At 36.6% G+C, this 27,772-nt stretch overlaps 4 protein-coding genes across 9 annotated transcripts; 1 reads left to right on the plus strand and 3 right to left on the minus strand.

The window, feature by feature from the left end:
* Positions 1–266: 266 nt before the first annotated feature.
* LOC120011093 (7-methyl-GTP pyrophosphatase) lies at positions 267–4,964 on the minus strand. 3 transcript variants are annotated; one of them, XM_038862133.1, is made up of 10 exons: positions 4,824–4,964; positions 4,603–4,674; positions 4,445–4,519; positions 3,979–4,062; positions 2,973–3,053; positions 2,358–2,427; positions 2,182–2,273; positions 1,364–1,405; positions 1,188–1,268; positions 267–703 (listed from the first exon to the last, which is right to left on the minus strand). In XM_038862133.1, exons 1-10 carry the CDS (start codon positions 4,848–4,850, stop codon positions 626–628), a joined length of 702 nt encoding a protein of 233 aa, XP_038718061.1. In that variant the 5' UTR covers positions 4,851–4,964; the 3' UTR covers positions 267–625. The 3 variants fall into 3 exon arrangements, with proteins under 3 accessions (XP_038718061.1, XP_038718063.1, XP_038718062.1); XM_038862135.1 differs by lacking the exon at positions 3,979–4,062; XM_038862134.1 differs by lacking the exon at positions 2,973–3,053 and having other exon boundaries at positions 4,824–4,963.
* A 5,065-nt stretch (positions 4,965–10,029) lies between these two features.
* Positions 10,030–15,661, plus strand: LOC120010871 (probable LRR receptor-like serine/threonine-protein kinase At2g16250). 3 transcript variants are annotated; one of them, XM_038861772.1, is made up of 6 exons: positions 10,030–10,344; positions 10,446–10,496; positions 10,602–12,525; positions 13,788–13,916; positions 14,351–14,373; positions 14,640–15,661. In XM_038861772.1, the coding sequence occupies exons 3-6, from the start codon at positions 10,625–10,627 to the stop codon at positions 15,233–15,235; spliced, it is 2,649 nt and encodes an 882-aa protein (XP_038717700.1). In that variant the 5' UTR covers positions 10,030–10,344; positions 10,446–10,496; positions 10,602–10,624; the 3' UTR covers positions 15,236–15,661. The 3 variants fall into 3 exon arrangements, with proteins under 3 accessions (XP_038717700.1, XP_038717702.1, XP_038717701.1); XM_038861774.1 differs by having other exon boundaries at positions 10,605–12,525; XM_038861773.1 differs by having other exon boundaries at positions 10,030–10,496.
* Positions 15,662–16,339: 678 nt separating this feature from the next.
* LOC120011145 (50S ribosomal protein L27-like) lies at positions 16,340–17,763 on the minus strand. The gene is made up of 3 exons (XM_038862209.1): positions 17,504–17,763; positions 17,300–17,424; positions 16,340–16,775 (listed from the first exon to the last, which is right to left on the minus strand). The coding sequence occupies exons 1-3, from the start codon at positions 17,592–17,594 to the stop codon at positions 16,533–16,535; spliced, it is 459 nt and encodes a 152-aa protein (XP_038718137.1). The 5' UTR covers positions 17,595–17,763; the 3' UTR covers positions 16,340–16,532.
* A 1,043-nt stretch (positions 17,764–18,806) lies between these two features.
* LOC120010211 (5'-nucleotidase domain-containing protein 4) lies at positions 18,807–27,379 on the minus strand. 2 transcript variants are annotated; one of them, XM_038860937.1, is made up of 18 exons: positions 26,999–27,135; positions 26,482–26,571; positions 25,698–26,017; positions 25,389–25,466; positions 25,012–25,232; positions 24,080–24,172; positions 23,530–23,613; positions 23,001–23,117; positions 21,999–22,104; positions 21,851–21,913; positions 21,705–21,758; positions 21,271–21,328; positions 20,553–20,629; positions 19,993–20,063; positions 19,695–19,755; positions 19,529–19,588; positions 19,343–19,405; positions 18,807–19,143 (listed from the first exon to the last, which is right to left on the minus strand). In XM_038860937.1, the coding sequence occupies exons 3-18, from the start codon at positions 25,986–25,988 to the stop codon at positions 19,021–19,023; spliced, it is 1,620 nt and encodes a 539-aa protein (XP_038716865.1). In that variant the 5' UTR covers positions 25,989–26,017; positions 26,482–26,571; positions 26,999–27,135; the 3' UTR covers positions 18,807–19,020. The 2 variants fall into 2 exon arrangements, with proteins under 2 accessions (XP_038716865.1, XP_038716864.1); XM_038860936.1 differs by lacking the exon at positions 26,482–26,571 and having other exon boundaries at positions 26,999–27,379.
* Positions 27,380–27,772: the final 393 nt, after the last annotated feature.

Genomic DNA, 27,772 nt, shown 5'->3' on the forward strand with positions numbered 1-27,772 from the left:
TATCCAAAATAGATAGGTCGAGATCATGAACAATACCATGTTAAAAAATTCAGAATTCAGTCCAAACACATCAAAGTGAACTCAGTCCTAACTACTAAACAACTAGAAATCATGTCCGAATTAACCTAGTTGTCTTAGCTCCAATATCATGTCCAAAATAGACCTAGTAGTCTTAGCTCCGATACCATGGTTCACAGAATTCACGAGCGAAAAGGTCATGATTTCACATCATTAAGAAAAATGATAGATTTCAACATCAGACTACATCAATAGCAAACTTTTTCGTTACTGTTGCTTCTGTCACCATGTGTGGGGATAGACAGTTCGTAGAATATGATCGACAAACAATAGATAAAACTAGTATACAGAGACAGCTTAACGACCGCAAATCAGTATTCCCCCACATGACCAATCCAGCACTGGAGCACAATGATAATAATTAATATGATTCTTCTTCCACAACATTCAAATAACTAATTGTGCCCAACAAATTGTAGAGAATAATAGATGCAATTACAACGAAGTTAATGGTTTACCTAGCAAAAGATGGAAAGACCAGGAAATCCAATTAAGTGGTAAGATAAAGGGTTTCCAATTGGGCAATGCGGCAGCAAAATATGTTATTCTACTGCTGGAGGGCCTCCTTTAAGAGTTTTTCAGTGACAGATTTGGGGAGCCCCATCACACTATCAGTTGTCCCAACCTGCAGAGAGTGAAAAAAGTAACTGTTATTTCCCTTTAAAACAACTGGATATATACATAGTCAATGATCACTGCACCAATAATTAGCATGCTTGCATGCTATAAAGCTGGTATAGAGGCATATGCAACTTAAATCAACCTAGGGACATGATGGCCTCCCCTTAAATATTCAGGACAGCACCTGAGCCACATCCAGGAGCATTTTGGTATTTTCTACAATGCAACTCGAGTCCAATTATTAAGTTTACTTACACTATCAGATCCGATAGTTGGGCCATATACCTAAGCAATATCCTCCGAAAAATAAATGAGGGGAGAGCTAAAAACAGTGCTGATATTTTAGCTTGCATCAACAGCTATGAATTAGGATGCTAAGGCAATTGCTTGAGTCTTGACCATGACCTAAAACCAACCATTTATAATGCCTTTTCATTTTTTCCGTTTAAAATATTGGGGAAAAGAACACAAGTCACAAGTATACCCACCACTTGCTTAACGTATGGCACTATCAGAGGATGTTCTATTATCAGCCCTCCAGCAACATAGAGCACAGTTCCCTCCTCAATCTGCAAAAGTAAAAAGGTATGAGATAGTGCCATGATGAGTCCTTCCATCAGATGATTAACAAGGAATTAAAGAAAGAAATGAAAATTATTCTTACTAGCTTCTCAATGACTTCGTCTGGTATTTCATGGAAATATATCTGCAAGGTAGTAGTATTACCAATATGCAATGTTTTCAAATATAATAACAAATGAATCACCAAGGGCAAGTCTCATAATTCCATAGCTTTGACCACAATATCTTGAAATACGACTGACTGGTAGAGGAGAAGTGTCAAACAACAAAGTTCCTTTCTCAAATGTTATGAAAGCACAAAAACAAGATGCAATGTACATTGTGGTTTTAGGAGTTTCGTTGAAGCTGACTGACAAATTTATGAAACGTCCAATACACCTAATATACCAAACCAAGTTCTTTATTGTTAGCCCAAGATTTATTGAAGTTGACCAAAAGGTCGGTCACACAGACAATCAACCAAGCAAATTGTTCTACCTGATCCACAAAAGCAGAAGACGTGCCCAAAACAAAATTTGGTCCCCACATGTAAATATGTATTGTGTAGCAATATTGAGCAAGTGAATGCAGAAAAGTAAACATATTTAGAACACCTCAGCAAAACATAATGAAGTCATGCAACTCTATGTCGTCATGCATCCACGCATATTATCCTGTTTATGGCATTGAGATTGCAGAGCTTCATAATTATTTGCGTTGCTTCTCAACTTCTCTCTAGTATGAAGTATGATTTAACATGATAAGTAAAAAGGTAAACAACTAACATGCACAAGACTTCAGTGGATGGGTCGAGGACCGGCAGGATGTATGCAGACCTTACCCCCCACATAATATGTGGAGAGGATGTTTCTAGGAATGACTGTAGTAAACCACAAAGACAGAAAAGGAATCAGATGGTACCTCCACTCTGTCCCATTCTCCTTTTCTGAATCCTGTCTTGAGGTTTGTAACAAAAACAGAACTCACTGTTGCAGCCTGCCCTCCAGAATAACCTGCAATATACATGCAACGCAGTTTAACAACCACATTCAAAGCAGAATAAGAGGCGATGAACACAAGTAAAATATTGAGCAAACCTTTTATAAATTCCCATGCCTCTTCCTTGCTGGAAGGCTTTTCCCTAATCACACCTTCATATACCACAACCTCCAGATCATTCGACCATAGCAGTGAGATATAAGATAAATAATATTCAATTTCCGCAAGGAAAATGTAATTAAAATTTCTATTTCATAAGCAGGTACTATCACCAGCAGGCCATCTATGTTCAAGGATACAAATAACTCTTTACTATGACTCGAAAGAGAATGAACAGAGTGGCTGACTGTTTTGAATTTGACAGCTATAATATTGAAATAACTGCTCTAATCACCCATGGACTATTAAAGGTACAGAGAAAAGGCTTCAATTTTTGGGTTGTGACCTTGGAGAAGGGGATTGGATTGATTGACTTATACGAAAGCCAGAAACCCCATGTCCATTACAGCGAATGAACATTTGCAACACAAAGGGTGATGGGTTAGAGAAATGGGATGTTTAAAGTCAGCTATCTATGCTAGCTTACTACCATTTTAAACCAAGTCATTACAAAACCTGGGTTAATTTACCTCTGCCACGTTGAAATGCATAGTACAGCACTAACACACAGAGTAAATAAGAGAGTATAAAACTTGCAAGGGATAGATATATACTTGGTCAGCAGTAAATAATAAAGTAGGATCAGCTTCCATATTGTGGTCACCAATAGGGAGCTTCTGTAAGATGGCTTCTGCCTGAGAAGAAGTTTTCACCAGCCATGTACTTTAGTCAAAGTTCCACTACAAGCAGAAACCAATGGCATTTTGAGCTACAGCCATAAAAATAAGAACGGTGACTCTAGCACTGACAATATTAAATTACAAAGGTTACTGTAGCCCAGGAAGCACGAATACAAACAAGGGCAAGGGTCACCATTGATGAGACACCATGACAGAAAAGCATCCAAATGTAATGAGTCTAAAGACCAGCCATCAATATGGTACTTTTCCTCAAGAGTCCAGACTGAGTTACAATGAGCATACAGTTTTTCATTTCATTTTTTTGGATAATATAACAAAGCTTTAGACCAAAACTAAAAAAAAATTTAATAGAAGAAACTATCTTGTGTACCCATAATGCATTACAGGCAAATTGAACACGCATGCTTGAATATTCCTATCAAGAATCAGTATAGTTGCTTTATTCTTATGCAGTGCCTAAGAGATTCTCATCATGGATCTTCTAAGTTTAACAAATAGACATAGGTTTTTTGTAATCTTTCTATTTCAACGTACAAGAAGTGTAAATGTTAGTGCTTCGGTGCAAAAAATGTAAGCGATGGACTCATTGGCTCCATATATCCCCTTCCTTTTCTTGCCCTGCCAGGATAAGCATATGTAATCACCCTTTATAACTAAGCTGACCGAAAATGGGCTATCAACGTCTCTTTAGAACCTCACTGCCTTAGTAGCTTAAGGTCTCATGGTCAGGCCCTGCCGACCACAAAAAAGAAAAAAAGAAAGTGGCTTCGTAACCGAAATAGGAGCAACACCCCCCCCCCCCCCCTCCCCCCCCAAAACCCACTGAAAGATAATGTATCCTCAAAGCATAGATGGGCCCAGATGAAAAGCACCCTTCAGAACCCTATTGCTCAAATAAAAGTAAAGCAACAAGACATACTGTGTCAGCTGCTAACAGAATTGTTGGTTCAGCACCCTTCTCTTGATTATTGGCAGTTAGTAGTTTTGACACAATAGCATCAGCCTGAGATCCAGTATCCACTTAATTAACAAAAAGCACTACAGCTATATTCCTTATCTACATCTCATGTTGCAAAAGGAATAAGATGAGGCAAAATAAGCATGAAGATAAAGAAAAATCATGAAAATATATAACGTCTAGCATAAAGTTTAACATCTCAAAAAAATCACAGCAAAACTACAAGAAGTCTTATTATAGTTAAACCACTCCATGTTTTTATTAAGCATTAGATGAGGAAATCATTATTGCTTTCACATCATATTAGTTCTTACTCAAGCTTTTTTAACTAAACTTAAATATAACCATGAAGCAGACAAATGAGTCCATACAAAGTAACGGGATTATAATTTGAACATTTGAAATCAAACGATATTCAGAGGATAACCTTCGCCTCCGCAAGAGCCACGACCAACTCTTCTGGCTTCTCCTTGCGAATGCCCTTTTCATCGATATCTGCAGTCTAGGTAATCAACGAAAGAACGTTCACTCTTTTACCGTAACAAGAAACGCAGTCGGTTCACCAACAATAAAGAGAAAACTCACCAAAACCGTGAATTCATATCCCATTTCAGCGAGTATTTTACGGCGAGCTACCGAAGACGATCCCAAAATGATCTGCAACAACAGTGAATTCTCCCAGTTACCTCGAAAGCGCACGAAACATAACTAGCCTTGAGAAAGAAATAATAAAACCCTAAACGGGATTCCAGATATCTCATCGAGCAATGAAGGAGCAGAAAACTACTTCTACCCATAAGGCTAACCTTAAACGGAGTAGTGCTCGGTTCCATATGTTTCCTTGACAGTTGGAGCTCAGATCGGAGAGCCTGAAGCGAGGAGAGAACAAAGAAAAAGGGACCGGGAAGAGCCGAGACCGGGCCGGGCCATTATGCTTTCACCGGGCCCATTTGGGTTCAAGAGACATCCAAAGAATTTATAGGCAAGGTCCATTAGAAGCCCAGTGTGATTTATCTTATGATGGGTTCAGGCCCATTATGAATTTATTAGAAACCTATCCCTTAATGTGATTATGTCCATTAATCTGAGATATGAATATCAAATTAATATAATCATACCTCTCAATAGACTCAATTAATCATCATATTGACTCTAACCGATGTCAAACTTCTAGTCTATGCAGGGGCGGAACCATGTCCACAGAAGGGTGGGCAGCCGCCCTCCTAAAAAACTTTATAATAAGTTATATATTTATATACATTATATTAAGTAGATAACTCAATACATGTCCCCTTAGTCAACTAAGATATTAGTTACATAATTTGGGTATATGATATTACATTAATAAATTATAAGCGTAAGCCCAAAAGATGAATGACTCAATTAATAATGATATACATGTCCCTCTTAATACAATAAAATATTAACATAAAGAGATAATATGAAAAAGTGTATATATCCCTAAAAAAAAAACCTCCACACAAAATTTCGACTCTAATATCCGATGCTAGTTCCACCATTGAATCTATGATTAGTCAAAAATAATTTGGAAAGGTTTCAGAATGAGACTATGAGACTATAAGATATGAATTTGGTAGAATTTGATTTGAAACATGGTTTTGAAAAATCTTTGATACAATTGATTTTTAAGTAGCTTCTTCATCTTCTGTCCTTGAAAAGCACCTATTTTTAGATGGTCCAAGTGGTATTTGACCCTGCATTGCGTGTATAACCCGCGTGGAGAAATCGTATGAGGATTAGCCATTAGGACTTGTCACCTGTAAGTACTTCCAAAGTGAGGCTGGGTCTAGTCCTATTTCCATGTGTGGGCGTGAACATGATAGCTCAGTCCATTTAATTCAGTAGATGGTCCTAGAGTATTTCACCCAATCATCTCTATCAGGGGTGTCCATGGTCGGTTTCGATCGGCTTTTTTTTTTCTTTCATTTTTTGACATAAATTTTACCGATCAATCTATTTGTTTTTAACGATTTTATCAATGTTTTTGATTTTTCAATCGATCTTCACTCACATATATTTGACAATAACTGATTAAATGATCGGTTTAACGATCGATTTGATTTGGCATACTTATTTTGTGCAGCCCCACCACGTATGATGCGTATTAATGCAGAATTCGTAGTAGGAATTGCAAGCACAATCAGCACCGTTGACCATGCTGCGTCAACCGGCGGTATTGTCTCAATGGCCGCCGTAGGTACGTGCTGAGCAACGACCAATCAGATGCCGCAGCCAAAAACTAGAGCAGCCAATTTGGACACGTAATTATTTTCTTCCTTCTTTGGTTCAACTTGATCGAGTATATATGTATACCATTTGAATTTGGCTTTTGATTTTTTTTATTAATTATTATTATTAAGATTTAACTTCCTGGTGAAATTAAAGACTTCAATGTCAAAACAACGGAGAATGCTTCGAGTTGGATTTACATTGCAAGTAATATTTTACGTGGTAAACAACTAAACATGAACGATAATATATAAGTTTATTCTTTGGATATTCAATATGAGTATAAACTCGAGTCATCAAACCTGCGTCGATATGAGCTTAAACTCGAGCGTGCACGTAAGTTTCCCACTGTGACATGGTAAGTTGGATCAAAACTCAATGCGTGGTCACAATGATATTGCTTCCAGTGAGAATTGAACTTATGACCTTCGAAATCTATACGGTTTGAACTCATAGAGATTCACCATTAGATTATTACTCAAGTGGTTCAAAAATTGATTTCAGTCGCTATATATAATAGCTAACAATATAGTACAAATAAATAGTTCAAAAGCTTAATAATATGAATAGATGATGATTTAGACTGAAAATAAAATATTAGACTGGTCACGAACATGATGTTACGTACGATCCGATAATTTGGCTGTTTATTTACAAATGGTTGCTTGTTATTCCATCGTTATATTATCATATAAACAAAGATATAATTATTGATTAGGAGGCTAAAGGAATCCCAAATCAGCCAAAATAAAAGGGTTCACAGCTAAAATTCCTTTTGTTACAATAATTTGCCGCGTCAGCTCGAGTATAAGATGTTTTGACCATAGACTTAATGGTTGACCCTCAATAATCGTGAAAAGCTTGATTTATATCACCCTTTGTAGGCCCACCAAGAAAAAATTAGATTCTTCTACTATGAATAATATTCATCATTTATTGTCAATAATAATACATTAGTCACATCCTTTTTGAGGGGTTTTTTTATTTTTTTTTCATATTCATTAGCCCAATAAATTATTGATTTGGAAATATGTCCAAACTGTTTTCATGTGCACTTTATTTGCATAAGTTACAATTAAAATGCATAATATTCTTGCAAATAATTTGTCACATAATATTACGTCCCAGCATATATATTAACCGTAAAAGTTGAACCAAACACTAACAACCATTCAAACAGCATATTTGCTATCATTATTGTCCAGTATATCTATTAACATATATGCTACTGACAAAATTGTTTGTCAAACGGAGCCCATATATGAGATTATGTTGGACATATTGAGATTGCTTCACTGGACATATTGAGATTATGTTGGACATTCTTATTGATTTGGAAATTTGTCTAAACTGTTTTCATGTGCACTTTATTTGCATCTGTTACAATTAAAATGCATAATATTCCTGCAAATAATTTGTCACATAATATTATGTCTCATCATATATATTGGACAGTGTTTGAGACCCACAAAATTTGATCCCCAAAAGTCTCTCAAATCTATATAACAATAAAATAGCCATTGATTAAAAACACACATGTAAGGCCTATTTCACATTCAATAATCCACATCAAATGAGGGTTTTGGAGTCACTTTTTGAGGGTCTCAAGTATTATCCATATATATTACTAGTAAAAATTGAACCAAACACTACTAACCATTCAGACAATATATCTGCTATCATTATTGTCCAGGATTTCTGTTTACTGATAAAATTATTTGTCAAACGGAGCCCATATACGAGGTTGAGTTAGACATATTGAGATTGCTTCACTGAACATTCTTATTGAAAAAAGTTTTTAAAAATGTCACTATTTGAATATGAAAAAATCGAATATTTGTTATAAATTGGATACTAGTGAGAGTATCACATAAATTTAATCCAAACAATTGGAAAGGGTATTGTCCAATTTGGACCTAAAGGCAGTACAATTTTGTCTTCAAAAGACCATCTTGGTTGAGATTTTGAATCTTTATTTTATAAACCAAACTGATGTAAAATACAAGTCTTATCCATATATGCAATGATCCAACAACACTCACACATGATTTGATATTGGAAATATGGGAAGTCCAACGAACTCACTGTTTTTTTAAAGCTTTTTGTAGATTAAAAAAAACTAGTAATTCATTTGTAGGAAAAAAATATCACGGGTCAACAATAACCATTCTTCTCTTAATTTAAAATTGAGATTGAAAAAAAAAAGATTAGTAAAATCTTCAGTTATTTTAATAGGCGACTAGTTTTCCTCAGTCAAAAATAAAAAAATAAAAAAATAAAACCTGAACACAATTATGCAAATTATAATATGTTTATGTAGTCAGATAGACAATCAAACTATTGTAGTCAAAATTGGTTATTATTATTTTTAAATTGTATAATAATTTTATGAATAATATTGTATAGTAACATTATGGCTCCATTTGGTAAAATATTTGAACTATCATATATGTTACTTTGTAACTAAGAGTCCATTTGATAAATAATTTTGACCCTAAATGTCTCATTTGAAGTAGAATATATGTAGTTTCTTTTCTTCGAAGTATTCCGAAGTTACCTAAAGGTAGCATTTCATGATTTTAATCCCCAAATACCTAGAATACCTATCCTTTGTGGCCATGTGATGTGACGGACGAATTTTTAATTCAATAAGAAAATAGTTTGTTTAACTTTTCAATATAATAAGAAGATAATTTGTTTGATTTTTAAATATGTAAGAACTTAGTGTTTTTTTTTTTGTTGAACATGTTTGTAAATCTCTTGAAATGTGGAATAATTTGATAATTTATTGCTTTTGTTTTATAATGAATTGCATGATGCCATTAGGTAATTTGCCGTAACATTTTGAACAACATAAATAATATAAGCAATAATTTAACCAAACAGTCAAGTCATTTTAGACTATATACATGCTATCATTTAATATACCAACATATATGCTTACATACATGCTACTTTTCAAATGTTTTACAAAACATAGCTAATGACGTTCAATTATGTTTTCAATCTTGATAACGTATCATGCGATAGGACTGATGTCATATGTTATCCTCGATTCTAATGAGGATGGCCTACACAAGAGAATATATAAGCTAAGAGGAGCCCCAAAGATGTGTTTTAGGGGACATCTCCGATGCTCAAGTCAATAAACTATCAAAAGGGAGTGCTTGATGCTCAGAACTCTCTCTCAAGTAGCAAAGGGCAAGAGTGCAAAGTTAAGGATCATTCACCGGAAACGAGAGTATCCTTTTACATGAATCAAATAAGTTTTTGTTTTGGTAAGAGTATATCTCTTCTCAGTTTTCCATGATCTTAAGCAGATTTACAGAAAGATGAATCATATCCTGATTCCATCCCTAGGTGGAGGCGGTTTCCTTCTTTATGATTTTTGATCATCAAGAGTTACCAAGTAGGCATGCTTGGTATTATATCAACGGGGGCTTTATGGTTTTGTCGAGATGCTCTCTTCTCGGATGCCGTACCTTTATGTGTCACTCTTTAGATGTATTTTTCTTGATTGGTGCCCTCAATTCTACCTTGGTCGGTAACTGAATATGCTTCTTTGCCTTAGGATCTACGTTTTAAATGCCACGATCTCACTGAAGGTTATTTGGGTATTATCAGTAGCCTATATTCCATCACTCAATAGAAAAGAAAAGAAAAATCAAATCCAATAATGCATAAAAATGTCAATATTTGCGTACTAAGCAAAGAAATCAAGGCAAAACTTCACATTCATGTGGTCCAAATCCATTTCTGTCTTCTTATTCAATCAAAGAAAAGCAATCAAAACTATCCTATCCTCTCCGCTAAAATACCTAATAAACATCTTTAATGTGTTAATCAATTGAACAATCTTTATCAATTTCAATCTTCCACGACCTTTCATGTGCTTACCTTTAGCCGGTCATTCAATATTTGTCCAAGTCAACGACCACCGAACCCGGACCCGACCCGCGTGAACCACCTTCAAGAGCCTTAACTATTTCCGGTGAGGGTGAAAGCGACACAGATACTGTGCGGTTGGGCAAGAGCACTTGTTGCATTAATGGCTGCCAACTCTCTGTAAAGTTAAAGGTAGAATATCACGACTGAGGATTTATTGAAGACAGAGACCATAAGTCCGTTCCTTCCCATGCTTGTTATTTATTGCTTTTTTGTTTCATGGTTTGGTCCAGGCACCAACACTGGGACAACATAGAAAACAGAATCGAAGCTCGTGATTGGAGGTAAGAATTCCACACAGACCGAGAATTTAATAAATTAATGGAGGCCGATGATTTCTTTTTCTAATTATTATTGGATTTATTATTTTTTTCCTATACTGTTTGAAGAAGATGAGCTGCGGTAGGCCGTCATGAAGTTCAGTCAGGCATTATCACAAACAGCCATGGAGGCTGTTTTGGAGGTGATTTTAGTCTTCTTTTTGATCCAGTGTGCGCTGGGGCAGGAAGTTCCGTTGAACTCCAGTGTCGAGCGGTCAGCATTGCTGGACCTCCGGTCGTCGCTGGGGCTCCGGACCGTGAACTGGCCGATAAAGGGTGACCCCTGCACGAACTGGACTGGAGTCCATTGCCAAAACGGGCGGGTCGTCGGGATCAACATTTCCGGTCTAAAACGTACTCGTTTAGGACGTATGAATCCTCGGTTCAGTGTCGACTCTCTCGCCAATTTGACATTATTGCAGTCTTTTAATGTATCAGGGTTTTTACTTCCCGGTTCAATACCGGACTGGTTCAATTACCGGCTGAGTTCGTTACAGGTGCTGGATCTTCGTTCTTGCTTGGTGTCTGGTCCTGTACCTGTATCGCTTGGTAATATGAGTAGGCTTAACGAGCTGTACTTATCTGACAATAATCTCACTGGCAATGTGCCTGCTACATTGGGGCAGTTAATGGAGATAGCAGTTCTGGATCTTTCACGTAATTCCCTTACCGGCTCTGTTCCTTCTAGTTTGTCATTGCTTGGTAACATAAGTCGGCTTGACCTTTCATCGAACTACTTATCAGGGCCAGTTCCAATAGAGTTGGGTTCTATTTCAGGTCTGCAGTTCTTGAATTTATCAGATAATAGCCTCATAGGGTCAATTCCTGTCCAACTGGGTGAGCTTTCGCGATTGATTGAGCTCGATTTTAGCAGGAATTCATTGGAGGGTCCGTTGCCAGATGCGGTTTTATATACTCTTGTACAGTTGCAAATTTTGCTTCTAAGTGGGAATAAACTGGATGGAGCTATTCCTGGTGCGATGTGGTCAATGCCTAATTTGCATTTGCTTGATGTATCTGGTAATCGCTTCACTGGTGTTTTGTCGAATTTTAGTTTGAATAGTAATATCACTGGTGCTTATGCTGTGTTCAATCTTTCCAACAATTTGTTGTATGGAACTCTCCCCACGTCAATACTAGGGAATTTCAGTTTGATTGATTTGTCGAGTAACTACTTACAAGGCAAGGTACTTGATAACAGTCGAAACAATATTACTCTTCACCGGAATTGCCTCCAGGTTGTGCGAAATCAGAGGTCTTTGGAGGATTGTAGCTTGTTTTATGCTGAGAGAGGCTTAAGTTTTGATAACTTTGGGGCTCAACAACCAACCCAGACACCTGTGCCACCGCCTGAACCAAAGAAGCGCAGACAATGGATATATATTTTGGTTGGACTGCTGGGAGGACTTGGCTTCATTGTGGTTTTAGCGTTGCTGATGGTTTTGGTCCTTAGAAAGTGCAATAAGGGAAGGGTGAATCAGAGAGGGACTGCAAATGTGGGGCCTGTTCCAGGAGGCAATTCTTCACTGCCAAAGGATCCTGCAATATTATCTGGTCTAGGTGAATCATTCACATATGAACAGCTGCTTCGTGCAACTGGTGGTTTTAGTGAAATAAATCTCATCAAACATGGCCATTCCGGGGACCTCTACCGGGGCTCTTTGGAAAGTGGGATTCCCATAGTTGTCAAAAAGGTTGATTTGCATTCCTTCAAGAAAGAATCGCATTTACTGGAGTTGGAATTGTTTAGTAAGGTTCTTCATAGTAGATTGGTTCCGCTTATGGGGCACAACTTCGATCACGAAAATGAAAAGCTCTTGGTCTACAAATATATGCCACATGGAGACTTGGCTAATTCCTTGTTCAGGGTTACAACTTCAGATGATGATGGTTTACAGTCTCTTGATTGGATCACAAGGTTGAAAATTGCCATAGGTGCTGCTGAAGGTCTATCTTGCTTACACCACGAATGTAACCCTCCCCTTGTTCATAGGTATTCGAAAGTTGCTTTCTGCCATTGTTTTTCTTCCTTAACTTTGTTAGTTTACATTACTGATAAGGATATTCTTAAATATAGAACTTCTATTTCACATTTTCTGCATGGTTGCAATATACAATGCAATAGTTATTTTCACTGTGTGTTTCTTTCTGATACCTGGCAACTTCTTAGTAACATAGACGACATCTCTATCAATCTTGTTTTGCAAATAGTAGGTCTCTGTTTTGGTTTTGGATCTCATGCAGGAATATGATAAACCTATATTATGCTGTATATAGTATAACTAGGTTCAAATTCCTATATTGGAGGGAAAGGATGCCTTGTGGATTGTGTCCAAGCAGGACGTTATAAGTTCTTTTGTTGATGACACTATCGCTCTTTTTTCTCTCTCTTTTCAAACATGTATTACATAAAGCAGACTAGAATTTTCCTGTGGAATCTGTATCTCGAACTCACTAGTGCGGACCCTGCTTCCCAGCTGTTTTGAATTCTTGTTCCATATTCAGGTTGCGATTGTAAATTGATGAAATTAGAAGAAGAAAAAGAAAGTCAAAGGACAATATAGTTATCTAATTCTCATATTGTCTCATCTGGATTTCTCTGGTATCTAGTGGTGCATTTTTTATTTTTGAGAGCTATACACTCCACGTTTGATGTTACTCCAACTATCTGAGATTTGGATTAATATTAGGAAGTGCTGATTCCATATAGAATACAATAAAGGGCATATTGAATTTCTAACACTGAAATGTCTTTTGATCTCTCGTAGTTGTCCTAAATCTAATAACTATAGCATTTTTACTAAAATTGAAAGGTTTTAGTTTTGACTATCCCTTCTGTTGGTTATCTTTTATGCAAGTATCTCTCAGATTAGGAAATTTAGCTTTTTGACTTCTTTTTCTTAGATTTTAACATCACATGGATCTAGAAATTATGTTCAATTGTAAGGCTCTTAGTACTCTCATACTGATGCACATCCGAGATTGAGTTATTATACTACCAGTGAAATTAAAGTACTGATAATTGGATGCAATGAAATTGATTGATCACCTTGGTAAGGTTGCCAATCATTCCCATGGTATGGTTACCGGTTCACATAGCGCTTCTCTTTTGCGTGCAATAGGCTAGATGTTGCTAGATATGCTTGTTTCAGTCATGTATTTTTTATCTCTAGCGTTTGTGTCCCTTAGTAGCTTTCTAATAATTCATCCTCAGTGTTGCAATTCTCAAAGTAATTACTTCTTTGGTGGTTGAAGAGATGTTCAAGCGAGCAGCATTCTTCTTGATGATAAATTTGAAGTGCGGCTTGGAAGCCTGAGTGAGGTTCGAGCCCAAGAAGGTGATTCACACCAAAGTTTGCTAACGAGGTACCTGCGGAAGCGACAGTAAGTACCATAACTGTCATTGTTTCCTGGCATTTTTTACGTAGCTTTCTCCCTCCCTTTCTCTCCTTATCCGCAGCTTCTCTATTATGGTAGTTTTTGTCAATTTTTTTTAAGTTGGACTCGAATACTGAATTAAACACAGAGCACAAAGGGGTCAACTATATGCTTTAATCTTACCTGAGAGAAAGCTTTTTAGATTCTAACTTCTGAGGAAGCGACAAAGGTGAATAAATAGTCTCTGGATACTGAATGTAAATATCATCTTGTTTCTTTCTTACCGTTTACTGCATATATGGTAATAATCTGTAAAGGACTAAAAGCGCAAAATGCTGATTCTATTCACATCTTGATGATTATAAGATAACTGTTCTTTTTCCATATTTAGCGTGCTTTATTGAATATGTCGTAACACATTTCCTCCCAATGATGTGCAGACCTTCTGAACCAGGCCCATCTGGTACGTACAATTCACTCTCATGTGAACTTGGATTTCTTCATTGGTTTTCTTGAGTGGTTTCAGGATATTTAATTTATAAGTTTGGTAAGTGAAGCAATGCGATTGCAGTGCCCCACTAGCTTACCAAATGAGTGAAATAATTACTTCTGGGAAGATGTTTTGGTACCATGCTCTCACCAAAAGACCTCTCCTCCCAGAGGACTGGGGTTTGAGCCTCTGAGAAATGAATAATAACAATGTTAACATGTTTATTTGCTAATGAACAGGCTTATCATCAGCAACTTGTGCTTATGATGCATACTGTTTCGGGAAGGTTTTACTCGAGCTCGTGACTGGCAAGCTTGGCATCAGCAGAACAAATGATGCCGGTACAAAGGAGTGGTTGGACCACACTCTTCCTTACATCAGCATATATGACAAGGAACTGGTCACTAAGATTGTTGATCCATCTCTGATGATAGATGAGGATTTATTGGAAGAGGTATGGGCCATGGCAATTGTTGCAAGGTCATGCCTTAACCCCAAGCCATCCAAACGTCCCCCTATGAAATATATCCTCAAGGCATTGGAGAATCCATTGAAAGTGGTGAGACAGGACAGTTCTAACTCTTCAAGGCTGAGAACATCTTCATCTAGGAGGTCTTGGACTGCTTCTTTCTTTGACAGTTGGCGACGCAGCTTATCAGAGGGTGCTCCCGCTCCTGGCCACGCGTATGGAGAAGGTACCAATGGCTTAAGACAGACGGGGAGAGTAGGCTCTCACGGCAGTCATAGGATCGAACATTCATTTTCAGCTAAGAGGTTGTCCAATGAGATTTTCCCCGAACCACTCGAAATGCAAGACGTAGAGAGGCAAGATTAGCATTAGTTAAACGTTGGTTTGGCATCTTTAAACGATTTCATTGCCCCGACCTGCAAGTGCTGAACAGCTCTTTTGAACCCTTCACCATGTACAGCTGCTACTCAGAGTTTGACACTCAATGATGACTATATCTCCTGCCCTATATCTGTTAAAACCTTGAAACTCCAATGAGGGGGACATTCATAAGGGACCATGGAAGAAGGAATCTTTCAGCCAAATGCAACCACAGGGTACGAGTGCTTGTTTAGTTTGAGAACATGCTACCTTTTTTTTCACTGTAATTGATACTTGTTCATATATCCGAGAGTGAATATAATTGTAAAAGATGAGGGTTTCTCCTAGACTTTATTAGGTTCCAATGTGTTCACAAATTAAAAGAAATTTGCCAATTTGATACGTAGACGTATTGTCAACGTTTGAAATTCATAGGCGGCCCGCATTGCCTTTCGAACAGTTGAGTGTGCGTAAACCTTAGGCCCACACCACACTGACGACATGTAAGACTGGGCCGAAACCGTGCGTGTACAAAATATCTCACACAATAACCAATTAGGTTATTGTCAAGTGAATAGCAATTATGTAACTCGTTACCTGATATCAGTAAGCCCTACTAACTAAAGTCCTTCGCTGCTCGGCAATCCCCCCCTACAACATGATGAAGTTCCTAGTCCAGATGAATGAAACCTAGGAATCCATTTACAGCATTGATTCACATACAATTCTCTTTGATGCCTTTATAAACCACAAACATCACATGAACAGGTTTTCATTGGCGTCATCTTTAAGTACTAGTTCTCATCCTCAAATCTGTTCATTGGTAATCAAAAGGGGACTTATATCTCATTGCAATAAAAAAAAATCACTGAATTTATGGAGAACAAAAAGACTGGGTAGACTTGGATGACAATGCAAACTTCTCTAATTTCCTTCTTGAAATGAAAACACATAATCCAGAGATGCTCCTGGATGACAAATCAAAAGGAATTTAGTAGAAACAAAGAAACTTATTCATGTACACTAAACGAGTATACGTATTCCAGTACCATTCATTCATTAAATAAGCGTGTAATTCGCCCTACCATAAGTAGGGCAGCCTATTCATAGTGAGCAGATAAACCAGTATTCCTTTTATTCATAAAAACAAACAGAGACAAGAAGATCATAAATGTCCAAAACTTTTATTCACCATCTATCAAGACATTTGGGTACAAAGGAAATCATGCCTTTTCATAACCTAGTTTCAAAAATACTGTAACAAACTGGAAACGGGAGCCAAAAATATGAATAAGACAGGGCATTAGGATCCGGTTTCCAACTGTGATGAAGCCGCAGCAGCTGCTTCCAAATAGAGTGGGTGAAGCTCATGGCCTTCCTTTGGTTCAACATGAATCCACTTGCGACCACTCAGTTTGTGCTTCTCAAACTTGACATTTCCTTCCTTGAGCGCATAAAGGGTGTGATCCTTTCCCATCCCAACATAGTTTCCAGGATGAAACCGGGTGCCCCGCTGCCTAACTATGATATTTCCAGGAATCACTCTCTGTATAACAACAAAAACAGTCATACTAATGGTAACACCAGTCAGGAACATATCAAAATTCAATTTTTCATAAACTGACATACCACCAAATTTATGACTAAATAATAAGTTCCTGATCCAATTTTTGTGTTCTTCCAGATATAATTCAGAAGAACAATCAAACCAGTAACGGAGTAACCACACAAGTCATGAAAAAAAGATTGAATTCAAACTGAAATACCACCAAATTTATGATTAAATAATGAGTTTCTGATTCAATTTTTGTTTCTTCCACGTATACTTAACCACACAAGTCATGAAAAAAAAATTGAATTCAATTCTTCATCAACTGACCTCCCCACATTACGATTCTGATTAAAAAGTTAAATTCTGATAAATGTCATGAAAAATGTGCACAATGTTCCAATCTATTGGTGGTTTTAATAGGTATAACTCTGTGCAGTATGTACAACGAGAAAAAAAAAATCAAACCAGTAAACTGCACAAGTCATAAACAATCTAGTTTGATTTTTTCATAAACTGACCTCACCACCAAACTTCTTCACTCCCAAATTTTTAGGTTTTGAGTCTCGTCCGTTCTTGGTGGATCCGGCTGTCTTTTTGGTAGCCCAACGCCTGAACATCAAGCTCAATCCGCCAGCAGATCCATCTACACAACATCAAGATAAGACACCACGGGATATAGACTCTACAGAAACACATAATAGCTTTAAAAGAGTTGGTGATACCAGTGACGCTGCCATATACGGGAAGATTGGTGACCAGGTCCCTCACATTCACACGCTTGCATATGCTTGTTGCGAGATTACCAATGTTCATGTCTCTGTTAGATAAAACAGGAAGAATATTCCTTTGCGATGGACTTTGAAGCCCCGGCGGAAGCAGAGGCGGACGACGGTGGCGATGAGTGAGGAAGGGTAACCAATCAGGGTTGCGAACGAGCAGCAGGGCCTTGGGGTAATCGAGTTAATTGTGATTCTGTGGAGGGTTGTTGTTTGGAAGTTTTGGGCCTAAAAAGGCCTTTTGGATTTCGCTATTTTTTTGCTTCCGAATTTCTTCAATAAAAGCTCATTAATTTTTTTAAAAAAATTAATTGTTAAAATAACATAATGTAATTACCTTTAGCATGATATTAATTTTTATGTTTAGAAATCTTTTAATATATATTTTATATTTTCATATGGATAACCACCTTGGAGTGGCGGAGTCGACTAAGAATAAACTTTTTCTTACCAAGACATTCAAATTCAAAAGAATCCAATTATTCAGAATTTACTTTAATCAAAGTCATTTTCCTTTCAAAGAGTGTCTGATTGTATACAACGATATGAATGATAGTATAGTGGTGAATTTCACTGTGATAAAATCGTATGGAATCGGAATGTCTAGTTCATTGGGAGCAATACCCCACACTCGAAGGAAAAGAAAAGTGGATTCACCCATCTCTTATAATTATATTTATTTAAATTGCTAGTCACGTGCAGGTTTTTGTCTCAACCTATAATGTCATCATGTGAAAAATTTATGTTCACGTGCACTTGATGACACTAATTTAGACCCATATGGAATGTCAAAAGAACAAATTTGTATAGTATCATTCTCGGAGTTACCAAACAAAAAACTAGTGTGAATTTATTCTTGTAGTTTAATTTATTTTAATTTAATCACATCTTGTAAGGAAAAAAATTAATATAAGTAAGAAATGAATGCATACACCTTACTATATCATATTCAGGTGTGTAATTTTTTTAGAGTAAACGAACATTAACATCTAGAAAAATGAAATTTATGGGTTATGGATTGAACCTACTTCAAGACAGACAGCTGAAAAATTGCAGGTAACAGAGTAGAAATGCGGCCTTATTGGGTTTTCCTGCTTGCCATGAAATAGTCGCGTTGGATATATAAAGTTGCGCCGTAGAGATAACCAGTTAAGCTATTACCATAAACTTTCACGATAAATTCTAAATCTGCTATTCTCAATATAGCAGGAAAAAAAGAAAAAAAAAGCAACAGTACTTGCGGAGTCACTTGAATGCCAAAGATATGAAGTTCATACTTCAATAGAATCATTATTTACATGCATCCCGCAAGTATTGGACTAAATCATCTATGAAGAAGAGTAAAAAAAAAAAAAGGTTCATAAAAAACTATAGTAGTAAAAGCTCTAATTGATATGCTTCTTGAAGACCCAAAGTAATCAACTATGCATATTTTCAGGAGATGGTCTTGTGCTAACAAGACTTCAAAGGGGAAGAATATCAAATTCATGTGGCATGAAATCTTCACTCGGTCTATAGTACTTGTCAGGGGAATACAAGCTCAAGTTAGATACTTGACCAGTATAAAGACAGGCAAATCTCTCCACCTGCGTTGTCCAATAAATACTCGAGTTAAAATGGGGTGGGATTAGCAACGCATCGGACAAAAGGTACCTCAGCACACAGTGCTGGCAAAATGTCCAATGCATGGAGCCAGCAAAAATTAGATCAATCCCAAGGTTCCAAGCACATTCACAGAAAGGGGTGAGGGGGAAGGAGGAAGAGGGATTTGGGGAGAAGTATTACTTGATGTGCAAATCGAGAATTCTGATATCCAGTCTTCATGAGTTGTCCCCAGACCTTGTGAAACTGTAATTGTAAGTGAATAAATATCATTACCCTCCGCAAAAGCGATTCATTTAGTTAGCATATCACTATACTAAATCATAAGCCTACAAGAGGAAATACAAGACAGGACAGATATGAGTCTACCTTTTGGTGACAGTTCCTTTGAGCCTGTTGATGAGTAATCCGCACTTTATCTCTGTTAGACTGTAGATTAAAGAATTGAAGATCAAAGGGTGAGTATTCTGAGTTTCTGACATAGTCTAGAGGAATACTCAAGCAGCTATCACTAAAAATAAATGGCCGTTCTGACCTCCAATTCAACAAGTTCCAGAGAGAACATTTGTTTTTCATCATCATTAAGATCTTCAAACCTGAAAAAGGCAAGTCACCCTCAAAAGATGGATAGAAAAAAATATTTCACACTGAGGCTCCGTCAAAATCAAGCTTTTGGAAAATATCTTAGGCAAAATAGCGTTGCCAAAATTTGGCTGACCACACTACGCATTCAAAGAGAAGAAGATAATAACAGATGAATTTTTGGGAAAAAAAAGAGCCCAAAAGAAAAAAGTAAAACTATAACAACAAAACACGTCATTTTATCGACTTACTTGAGAGACCATTTCAAATGATGTATTTGGTCTTCAATGAGATCGCGCTCATTCCTTGATAACCGAAGTTGCTGCAAATAACTATGCACGTAAGTACAGACAATACAAAACATAATCGATTCAACCTGGATAAACAATAAAACATAAATTATAATATTCAAAACATAAGATGATATTCAATCTCAATGACGTTTGCCATTAAGGCCCCAAGTAAAAAATCAAAATTCAGGATATAGAAAACAGAACGATACTTGCTAGGATAGATAATATACTAGACACCAACTATCAAAGGCCATTAGAAAATTATCCGTCCAAAAGCATACATTTACTTATTGTCAGTGCTTCAATATCCAAATTTTAACTAAAATACAGTCCTGGTAGCAATACCACAGGTTAAGCAGTTCATATGTACTATGTGAGTCTATCTTAGTGAGTTAGAGAATCTTAAAGTGTTGCTAAGGCCAAAAAGTAAAGTACACTTGAGGACCAGAACATCTATAAGATTTTTAGAGCAGCCGGTCATTTCTAAAGACACCATCTACGTGAAAGTCAAAGACTACCTTACGCATCTCCCTTAATTCCCAAAGCAGTTCCACCTCTCTCTCAAGCTCAGGAACAACAAGCATTGTCCTCCAACCTGCTCATGAGGTCACAGAAGAACATACCACAGTCACATGCAGGCAAAAGAAAAAGATTAATAATTTTGGAAGATTCTCCAATTCTTACGTGTTCAAACAGATACAACTCATTGAAAAGTATTCAAGATCATAATTATCAAGATGCAGCAATTTACAAGAATGACAACCATAGCTGATGTTTCCAAAACTAAAAGTGATGCGAGCTCCAAAAATATATGAAGCGCCATGAAGTTCAGAGGCATAAAAGTGACCATTTCAGAAAGGTACACAAATCTGTTCCATAATAAGTAAGGAATGACATGCTAAAGCACCTGCTGAAATATTGGAGTATGTCCTAGAGTAACCTGTCTACATTCTCAATGGCAGCAACAAGTCAACAACAACGCCAAGTTATTCACAAGAGTAGCTCATTATACCCCAACACTATAACTAACTTAGGAAAAAGAAAAGTCACATGCTACTACATCACCTTTTGCAAATATTATGTGTACATGCACGGTTTTAGACAATGAGATAGTCTCATGATAGCCAAAAAAATATGACACAGTGAGTTGAATAATACCAGCATATAAGATGACAGATTAAGACAACAGAAAATAGAGAGCAAAGCAAATAAAAAGAAAATATATGAATGTCATACCAAGAACCTTCTTGCTGCGCAAAATATCTCCATAGATATGATCCCCAACATAAAGAACCTACTAGATACAAGATTAAAAGAATCAGAACCTCGAGTTATAATCACATCACCAAGAATACTGGCATGAATTTCATTTAATTCCAAGGTTACACAGATTCTATTCCCTACCCAAAGAAAAACTTAAAACCAGAAAGACAAGAAAACAAGCCACATTTTTCCGGCCACCGGCATAATTGCACACAAGTAATTTGCAAGTAGGATTCGAATCATCACATGGTCAAATTGCATGGAACATTTACAGGAGATCCTAAGCGAGACGTCTAAACTCTCAACATCATGTGTATTATGCCATAATGGACAAACAAGAAACACAATTGATAAACTGCACCTTCATCACCAACTACTTTGGAGAGTAACCCCAAACGAATAATCACCTGCGAGCTTGACTCAATGGATAGTAGTTTATGCAGATGACGAACATTGCCTCCCTAAAATCACAGGTGTAAAAAATTCATTTCAGAGACCAAAATAATGAATGCGTACATTAACACGTTCTATACACAATGTTGCTCAAAAGTACCTGAAAAACTTTGCAACCCTTTAGCAGTCCCTTCAATGAAAGTTTTGGTGTAACATTTCCCACCTTTAAGAGAGAGAGAGAGATTCAGCAATATAATATCATGCAGGGAAATCAGACATGGATCATACTACATAGGTTTTGTATTAACCTGAGCCATAGGTGTGCCATTGTCAGTATTCAGTAGCATACCCGACTCAGGTACGACCTCAAAAAGATTGGCGCGGTTGTCTTCATGGAAGAAGCCCGGTTTTGCACTGCATGTATAGTTTTTTCAAGGTGAGCGGAAAAGAACTAAGAATCTCACCTGTGCTGTAAGTAGTACCACTAAATGACATATTGCAACAATTACTGCAGTTTGAAATTATAATATGATATCATTAAATTCAAGTTGAGATATTAAGGAAAATTTGGACGGATTTTTTAGTTGTTACTCAGCGCAGTTATAAGCATGAAACATATCAGATCACACAAAACATTCTTTCGGCATGTGAGATGTGTTCTCATCATACCCTTAACTATGAGATAATCCTCAATAGTTCAGCTATATGCACAAAATCAATATAAAAAATATGACGTCAATAATGATGATGGTGGGGCATTCAGATACCAAATGCAAACACCTTCACAATTCAAGATCTATCCTGTAGAGTTCCTGTACAATATCTCCAAATAATTATCATCACAAAAAAAGGCATTCAGTGTTGTAAGGTTGGGAAATATATTTTCCCTGAGGCACCCATAAGATGTCAAATAAAACGCAAAAAAAAAAAAAAAATTATATATATATATATATATGAAGAGGTCTTTTGGTCTTTCATGAGAATAGCCAAAGTACCAGTACCACACAAGCATCCACATAGCTGAAGCTCCTTAAAATCGCATTTTTTTTGGAACAATGCTTCTTAAATATGTTTTGCTACGTCAAACCAAACAATATATGTTCTTCAACAATGGCAAACCTTTTACAGTCCATCAAAAGAGAGATAAGACACAATTTCAACACATTATCATAATACTGCAAGCATGTGAATGATGAGTAAATAAGTATACGGAAAATTCAGAGCTCATATAAACATTTATCCCCACATATAGGTGTTTGAAACTCTAATTGAATATTAGCAACTTATGATGCTAGAGGAAATAACATTACCTGCCAGTAATAACAACATCAAAGTACTGTAGCCAATGAAAACTGCAAGAGTTGCGGCCATCCAGCGCATAGGATCCACAAAGGAAATTCATAACAACATTTGTGTAGTCCCATAAACTGCAACAGGAATGATCAAATGTTTTTTCAGATAGTCAATTTAACAGTACCTTTCTTGCGATAATCAATTCCCCCTCTTTGGGTACCGTAATAAGTGGAATGCGAACCAAATCAAAGAGTAAATCAATCTATAAATACAGGTGAAGGGAACTCTAGGATTATGCATGGAGCCCACAAATTATAGACCTCTAGCAAGATAAAAATAAATCTAGTCAGGTTTCACTCTTTGCAGAAATCATCCTTTCATTCATTTGAGGAAAGGAGTTTCATCAGAATGCACATTCCAAAGAAAAGTATCAATCAGCTGCAATTATATCAGAATTAAATTCTACATTATTTCTAAAAATTCACAAAGACATAATGAGAAGTAAAAGAAAATTAAACAGGAATATTATGTGGTATTTAGAATTACCTATTTGTCACCAAAAATGTTGAACGACCAGAATCTCTGAGCATTTTGAGCATAGGCACAATAGCTGTATCCTCATTAATGTACCTAAACGTTGACAGCAGAAAAGAACATAAAACTTAATATATCCATAAAAAAAGAACATACAAAGTATACTAGCATGTTATTTACTTCCCAAAAACGATCCCTATCCATTAATCAATTTAACTAAGAGGATCCAAAAGAATAATCTCCCTCTCTTTCTTTTTTTGCAACTAAAATATTCATCATTTTATTAATATAGAAACAGGCGAATATGTGGCCAACTGCGTACATCTTGCCTGTCTCTGACCCCGCCCACTGCGAAAGTCTTGTTCACGTGTGTTGTTTACCTTTTTTTCACCTTTATAATATAGAAAGCATCATCTACCAGTGAATCAGTCAATTAGCTTCACATAAATATGAAAACACATATAAAGTTAACTTGGCCATGCATTTATTTGAGTGGAGTGATAGCAAACTTGGTTATTGATTCACATTGCCTTTTGAAATCAAAGTTAATTTTCATCCTGACCTTTTAGGATCTTTTGCAACCATTTGCTTCAAAGTCCCATCCCGATGGCACAAATCAACTGCAGCTCGAACATCTTTGTACATGCCAGTATAACTGAAATAATAATGATGAGAAACACATAAGTTAAAAAAAATTATTAAACTTTCATACCTTAAAACAAATTTGACAGGTGCTTAGATTTATAGATAAATTACAATAAGTAAAAAAGTTCCACATGGAAATTGTTTATATTGGCTATTTCTTTGAACAGAGATAAGATTCTAACCACAATATTAAAAATCATCAATGAGGACAGATACTAATCGGATTAATATTTAATCTCGTAAACTTAAATGATGTATACTATTGGTCATATCTATTTATCATGCAACTTAACCAGACAAAGGTGGAGACCTGTTAGGAAACCATGACGTTGCATATCCCACATTCCCAATTATCAGGCAGAACATTGTTTTCGGGGGCGGGGAGGAAAACATTTTATGTGAAGCATTGAAGGGAAGCATTGAAGGGACCATTATAGCACACAGTTTAGAATACAAAACACATTTTCAGCCTCAAGCATCACCTGAATTCACATTCAAGTAGGACCACATCCTCAGTCTCACCCTCCAACCACTGTATAGGAATTTATGCTAGCTACAAGGTAATAACCCTTATATACATTTTTTAAGATTCTTCTTCAACAATGCTATGCATGTTCAACAGCCATTCTTCATGTTCAGAACTTCAAATAGACAGGCCTCTGTCTCTGAAATACTGTTGAGGCACATAGTAAACTGAAACACACCATTTTCAACACAACTACACTTTCAAAAAATTTGTCATTTATAGACAGCAGGAAAAAGTTGCAATAAGAGAAAATTAGCTATGACAATAGCTGTAAAAAATAATTAAAAAAGAGAGAGAGAGAGAGAAGCAAAAAGTAGTCTTACTCAACACCTTCTGGAACTTTTTCAGGATTATTGTCCTTAAAGTCAACAAGTTGCGCAAACAAGTATGCTTCAGCTAGTGAGAAGAGAGTATCAATGAGAGCATAATCTGGCTCATCAAAAGAATCTCGTAACAGAGTATTTCCATAGGTGTCAGTTTTATCCTCTTTAGACATCTCTCTGAATCCATGATAGGCTACCTTCACATACTTATGCCGATCCATCTGGATAAAACACAATTATCATCTCAACCATCACCCACAAGATTCTAGAAAAGTTCACATCTATACTAAAGCATGTATTATCATATTGATTCACAAGAACATAGCCATAGTAAACAGCTCGAGGAAACAAAACCATTAAATCTGAAAAGGATTAACCTTCAATATGTTGCCCCGCTTTTTATCAAGAACCAAACCCCTGACCATGTACTTCCAGTCAAAGGACCAATCAAGCAACTGCATAACAGATTGTACATTTCTCAGAAGTTCAAAATACAAGTAAAGCCATTCATAAGTAGAGAAGTTAATATGACGGCAGTAAATGGGAGCGCACAAGTTTATTAGGTGTTAACTTTTAACCAACAATATAGACAAAAAGAATGAATCGCCTGTGTTTTACAAGGACTTCATAGACATTACTACCTGCATCAAAGTAGTCCTATCATGATAAGTGAATAGATTACAGACCTCTTTAGGGTATCCAAGATCATAGACCAGTTTCCTCACTGTGCCTTCATATGCTAGTTTCTCAAATGTTTCTGGTTTATATTGAGCCAAGGTGTAATCCATATCAAAGCCAACAGCAATGGTGTTCTTCATATTTAAGGATCTGTTACAGAAGATCTGTTTCCCAATACCAATTTGACTGCCTCCTTCAGGAGAAGCCCATATACATGGCCGTTCACCACCATCATTGCAGCTTGTTTTCTGAAAATATGATGTCTTATCAGCCATATTGGTCCTCTGACTCTCGTCCATCAGGTAGCTGGTTCGTAAAAATTTGGCTCCTGATGGTTTTTGGAAAAGTAGGAATTAAATTCAAATAAGCCCAAAATCATATCGTCTCAAATATGTAATATAAACTTCCACTCAAAGCTTACAAAATGTAACAATAACAAATCTAAACATTTCATTCACAAGTTCACAAAAAGTCAAAAATTAAGAAAAATATATATATATATTGCACAATAGTATCCACAGCAGAAATTTCTCCGAATACAAGCAATTCATGGACTAGGACTAAGTTGGGTCGCCTTTAAATGACAAATTCCAAAAGCTTTCTTATATGTCAGATAAAAAAAAACCAAGGTGGTCCACATGGTCCAAAACCAAAGGCTAAATTTCCAGGATGACTGCTACTCCCACACATTTGGAAAACTGTGGAAACATCTACTACTTCTGGTTAGAAAAAACAGAATGGGAAGTAAAATAAATGAATCCATTCCCTAAAAACAAAACCTTGACATCTTACCTGCAGGGAGAGTTAAAATTGCACAAAGTGACAGTACAGCGCGTTATGTTCCCAGCCTAAGTATTGTCCAAGGTACGCTCCAAGAAACACCTAAAAATTCAATTTACCCAATCAAATAATAGGTCCAATAAACACCTCAATTTCAACTTCTTCAATCAAATAACAGCTCCAAAAAGAAAAACTAAAATTTCAATTCCCTCAATAAAACAACGACTTCCATTGCTCAGAGAGTAACAGTGCACCAACCTATGTTCTCAGTCTAAGAGACGTCCAAGACATATATACTCCAACAAACATCAACATTTCAATTCGCTCAAACAATATCAGACCGTTTTGCTCCCTAAATGACCTTACTCATATAAAGCCAGCACGCAACATTCAAACACAACAATTTCAAAACATTCCAACAAGAAATTTCAACCACACGGACTAATTAAAATCAATGAAAAGAATTACATATGCGACACAGTCCATACAAATTCAATCAATCGCAGGAATTCAAACGAGAACGACTAACCTCCGGTGTGAAACCCTTCTCGTTTGACGTGAAAGAGCGACTGAAGGGGAATCCAGTACAACAAAGGACGGTAAAGCTCGGGAGAGGAGAGGGAAAGGCAAAAGGGAACGGGGTTCTTGGGAATACGCATTATGGAGTTAAATAGGCATCTCGGGAGAAGATACGTAGTGGCGGGAATGGTAGTTATGGTGGTGGAGAAGAATCTGAATCGGATACTGCTGCGTATGTGCGATTAATACAGCAGAGCAGCAACAACTAGACATTAGACAATGAGGTGGGAGAAGGCATTATTCCTATCCGGAATTAGATTATCCATCTGCCTTTTTCTGTTTGGGGAGAGAGAAGAAGGGAACGTGAAACGTTGGGGGCTCTGTGGTGGGAACGAATGAGGGGGGTGAGGTGTTTGGTTTGTTAAAACAAAGTTAGTAGAAGAAGATGCTGTTTGCCACGTGTTCTTCACGTGTTTATTTGTTGTGGGGGGGCATGAACTATTCAACAGACTATCTTGTTCCTCCTTATTTTCTTATTATTAATAATGAGATAATCATATGTTTTCATTTTTTTTTCAAATAGTCACAATATTTTAGATTTAATACAATATTTTAAAAAGAGTATATATGTTACTTTCCAAATGTTTTTTGGGTTTTAAATGATTTTTTTGTTGTATTTGATGCATTTAAATGGAAATACAAATTCAACTATGACAATATGGATTTAGTTAATTTTGAATGTTAGTTGCTTCAACATTAAATTATTTTCTTACCTCCAAACAAA

The sequence above is a fragment of the Tripterygium wilfordii genome, chromosome 12, assembly GCF_013401445.1.
Source record: "Tripterygium wilfordii isolate XIE 37 chromosome 12, ASM1340144v1, whole genome shotgun sequence".
Taxonomy (NCBI): Eukaryota; Viridiplantae; Streptophyta; class Magnoliopsida; order Celastrales; family Celastraceae; genus Tripterygium; species Tripterygium wilfordii.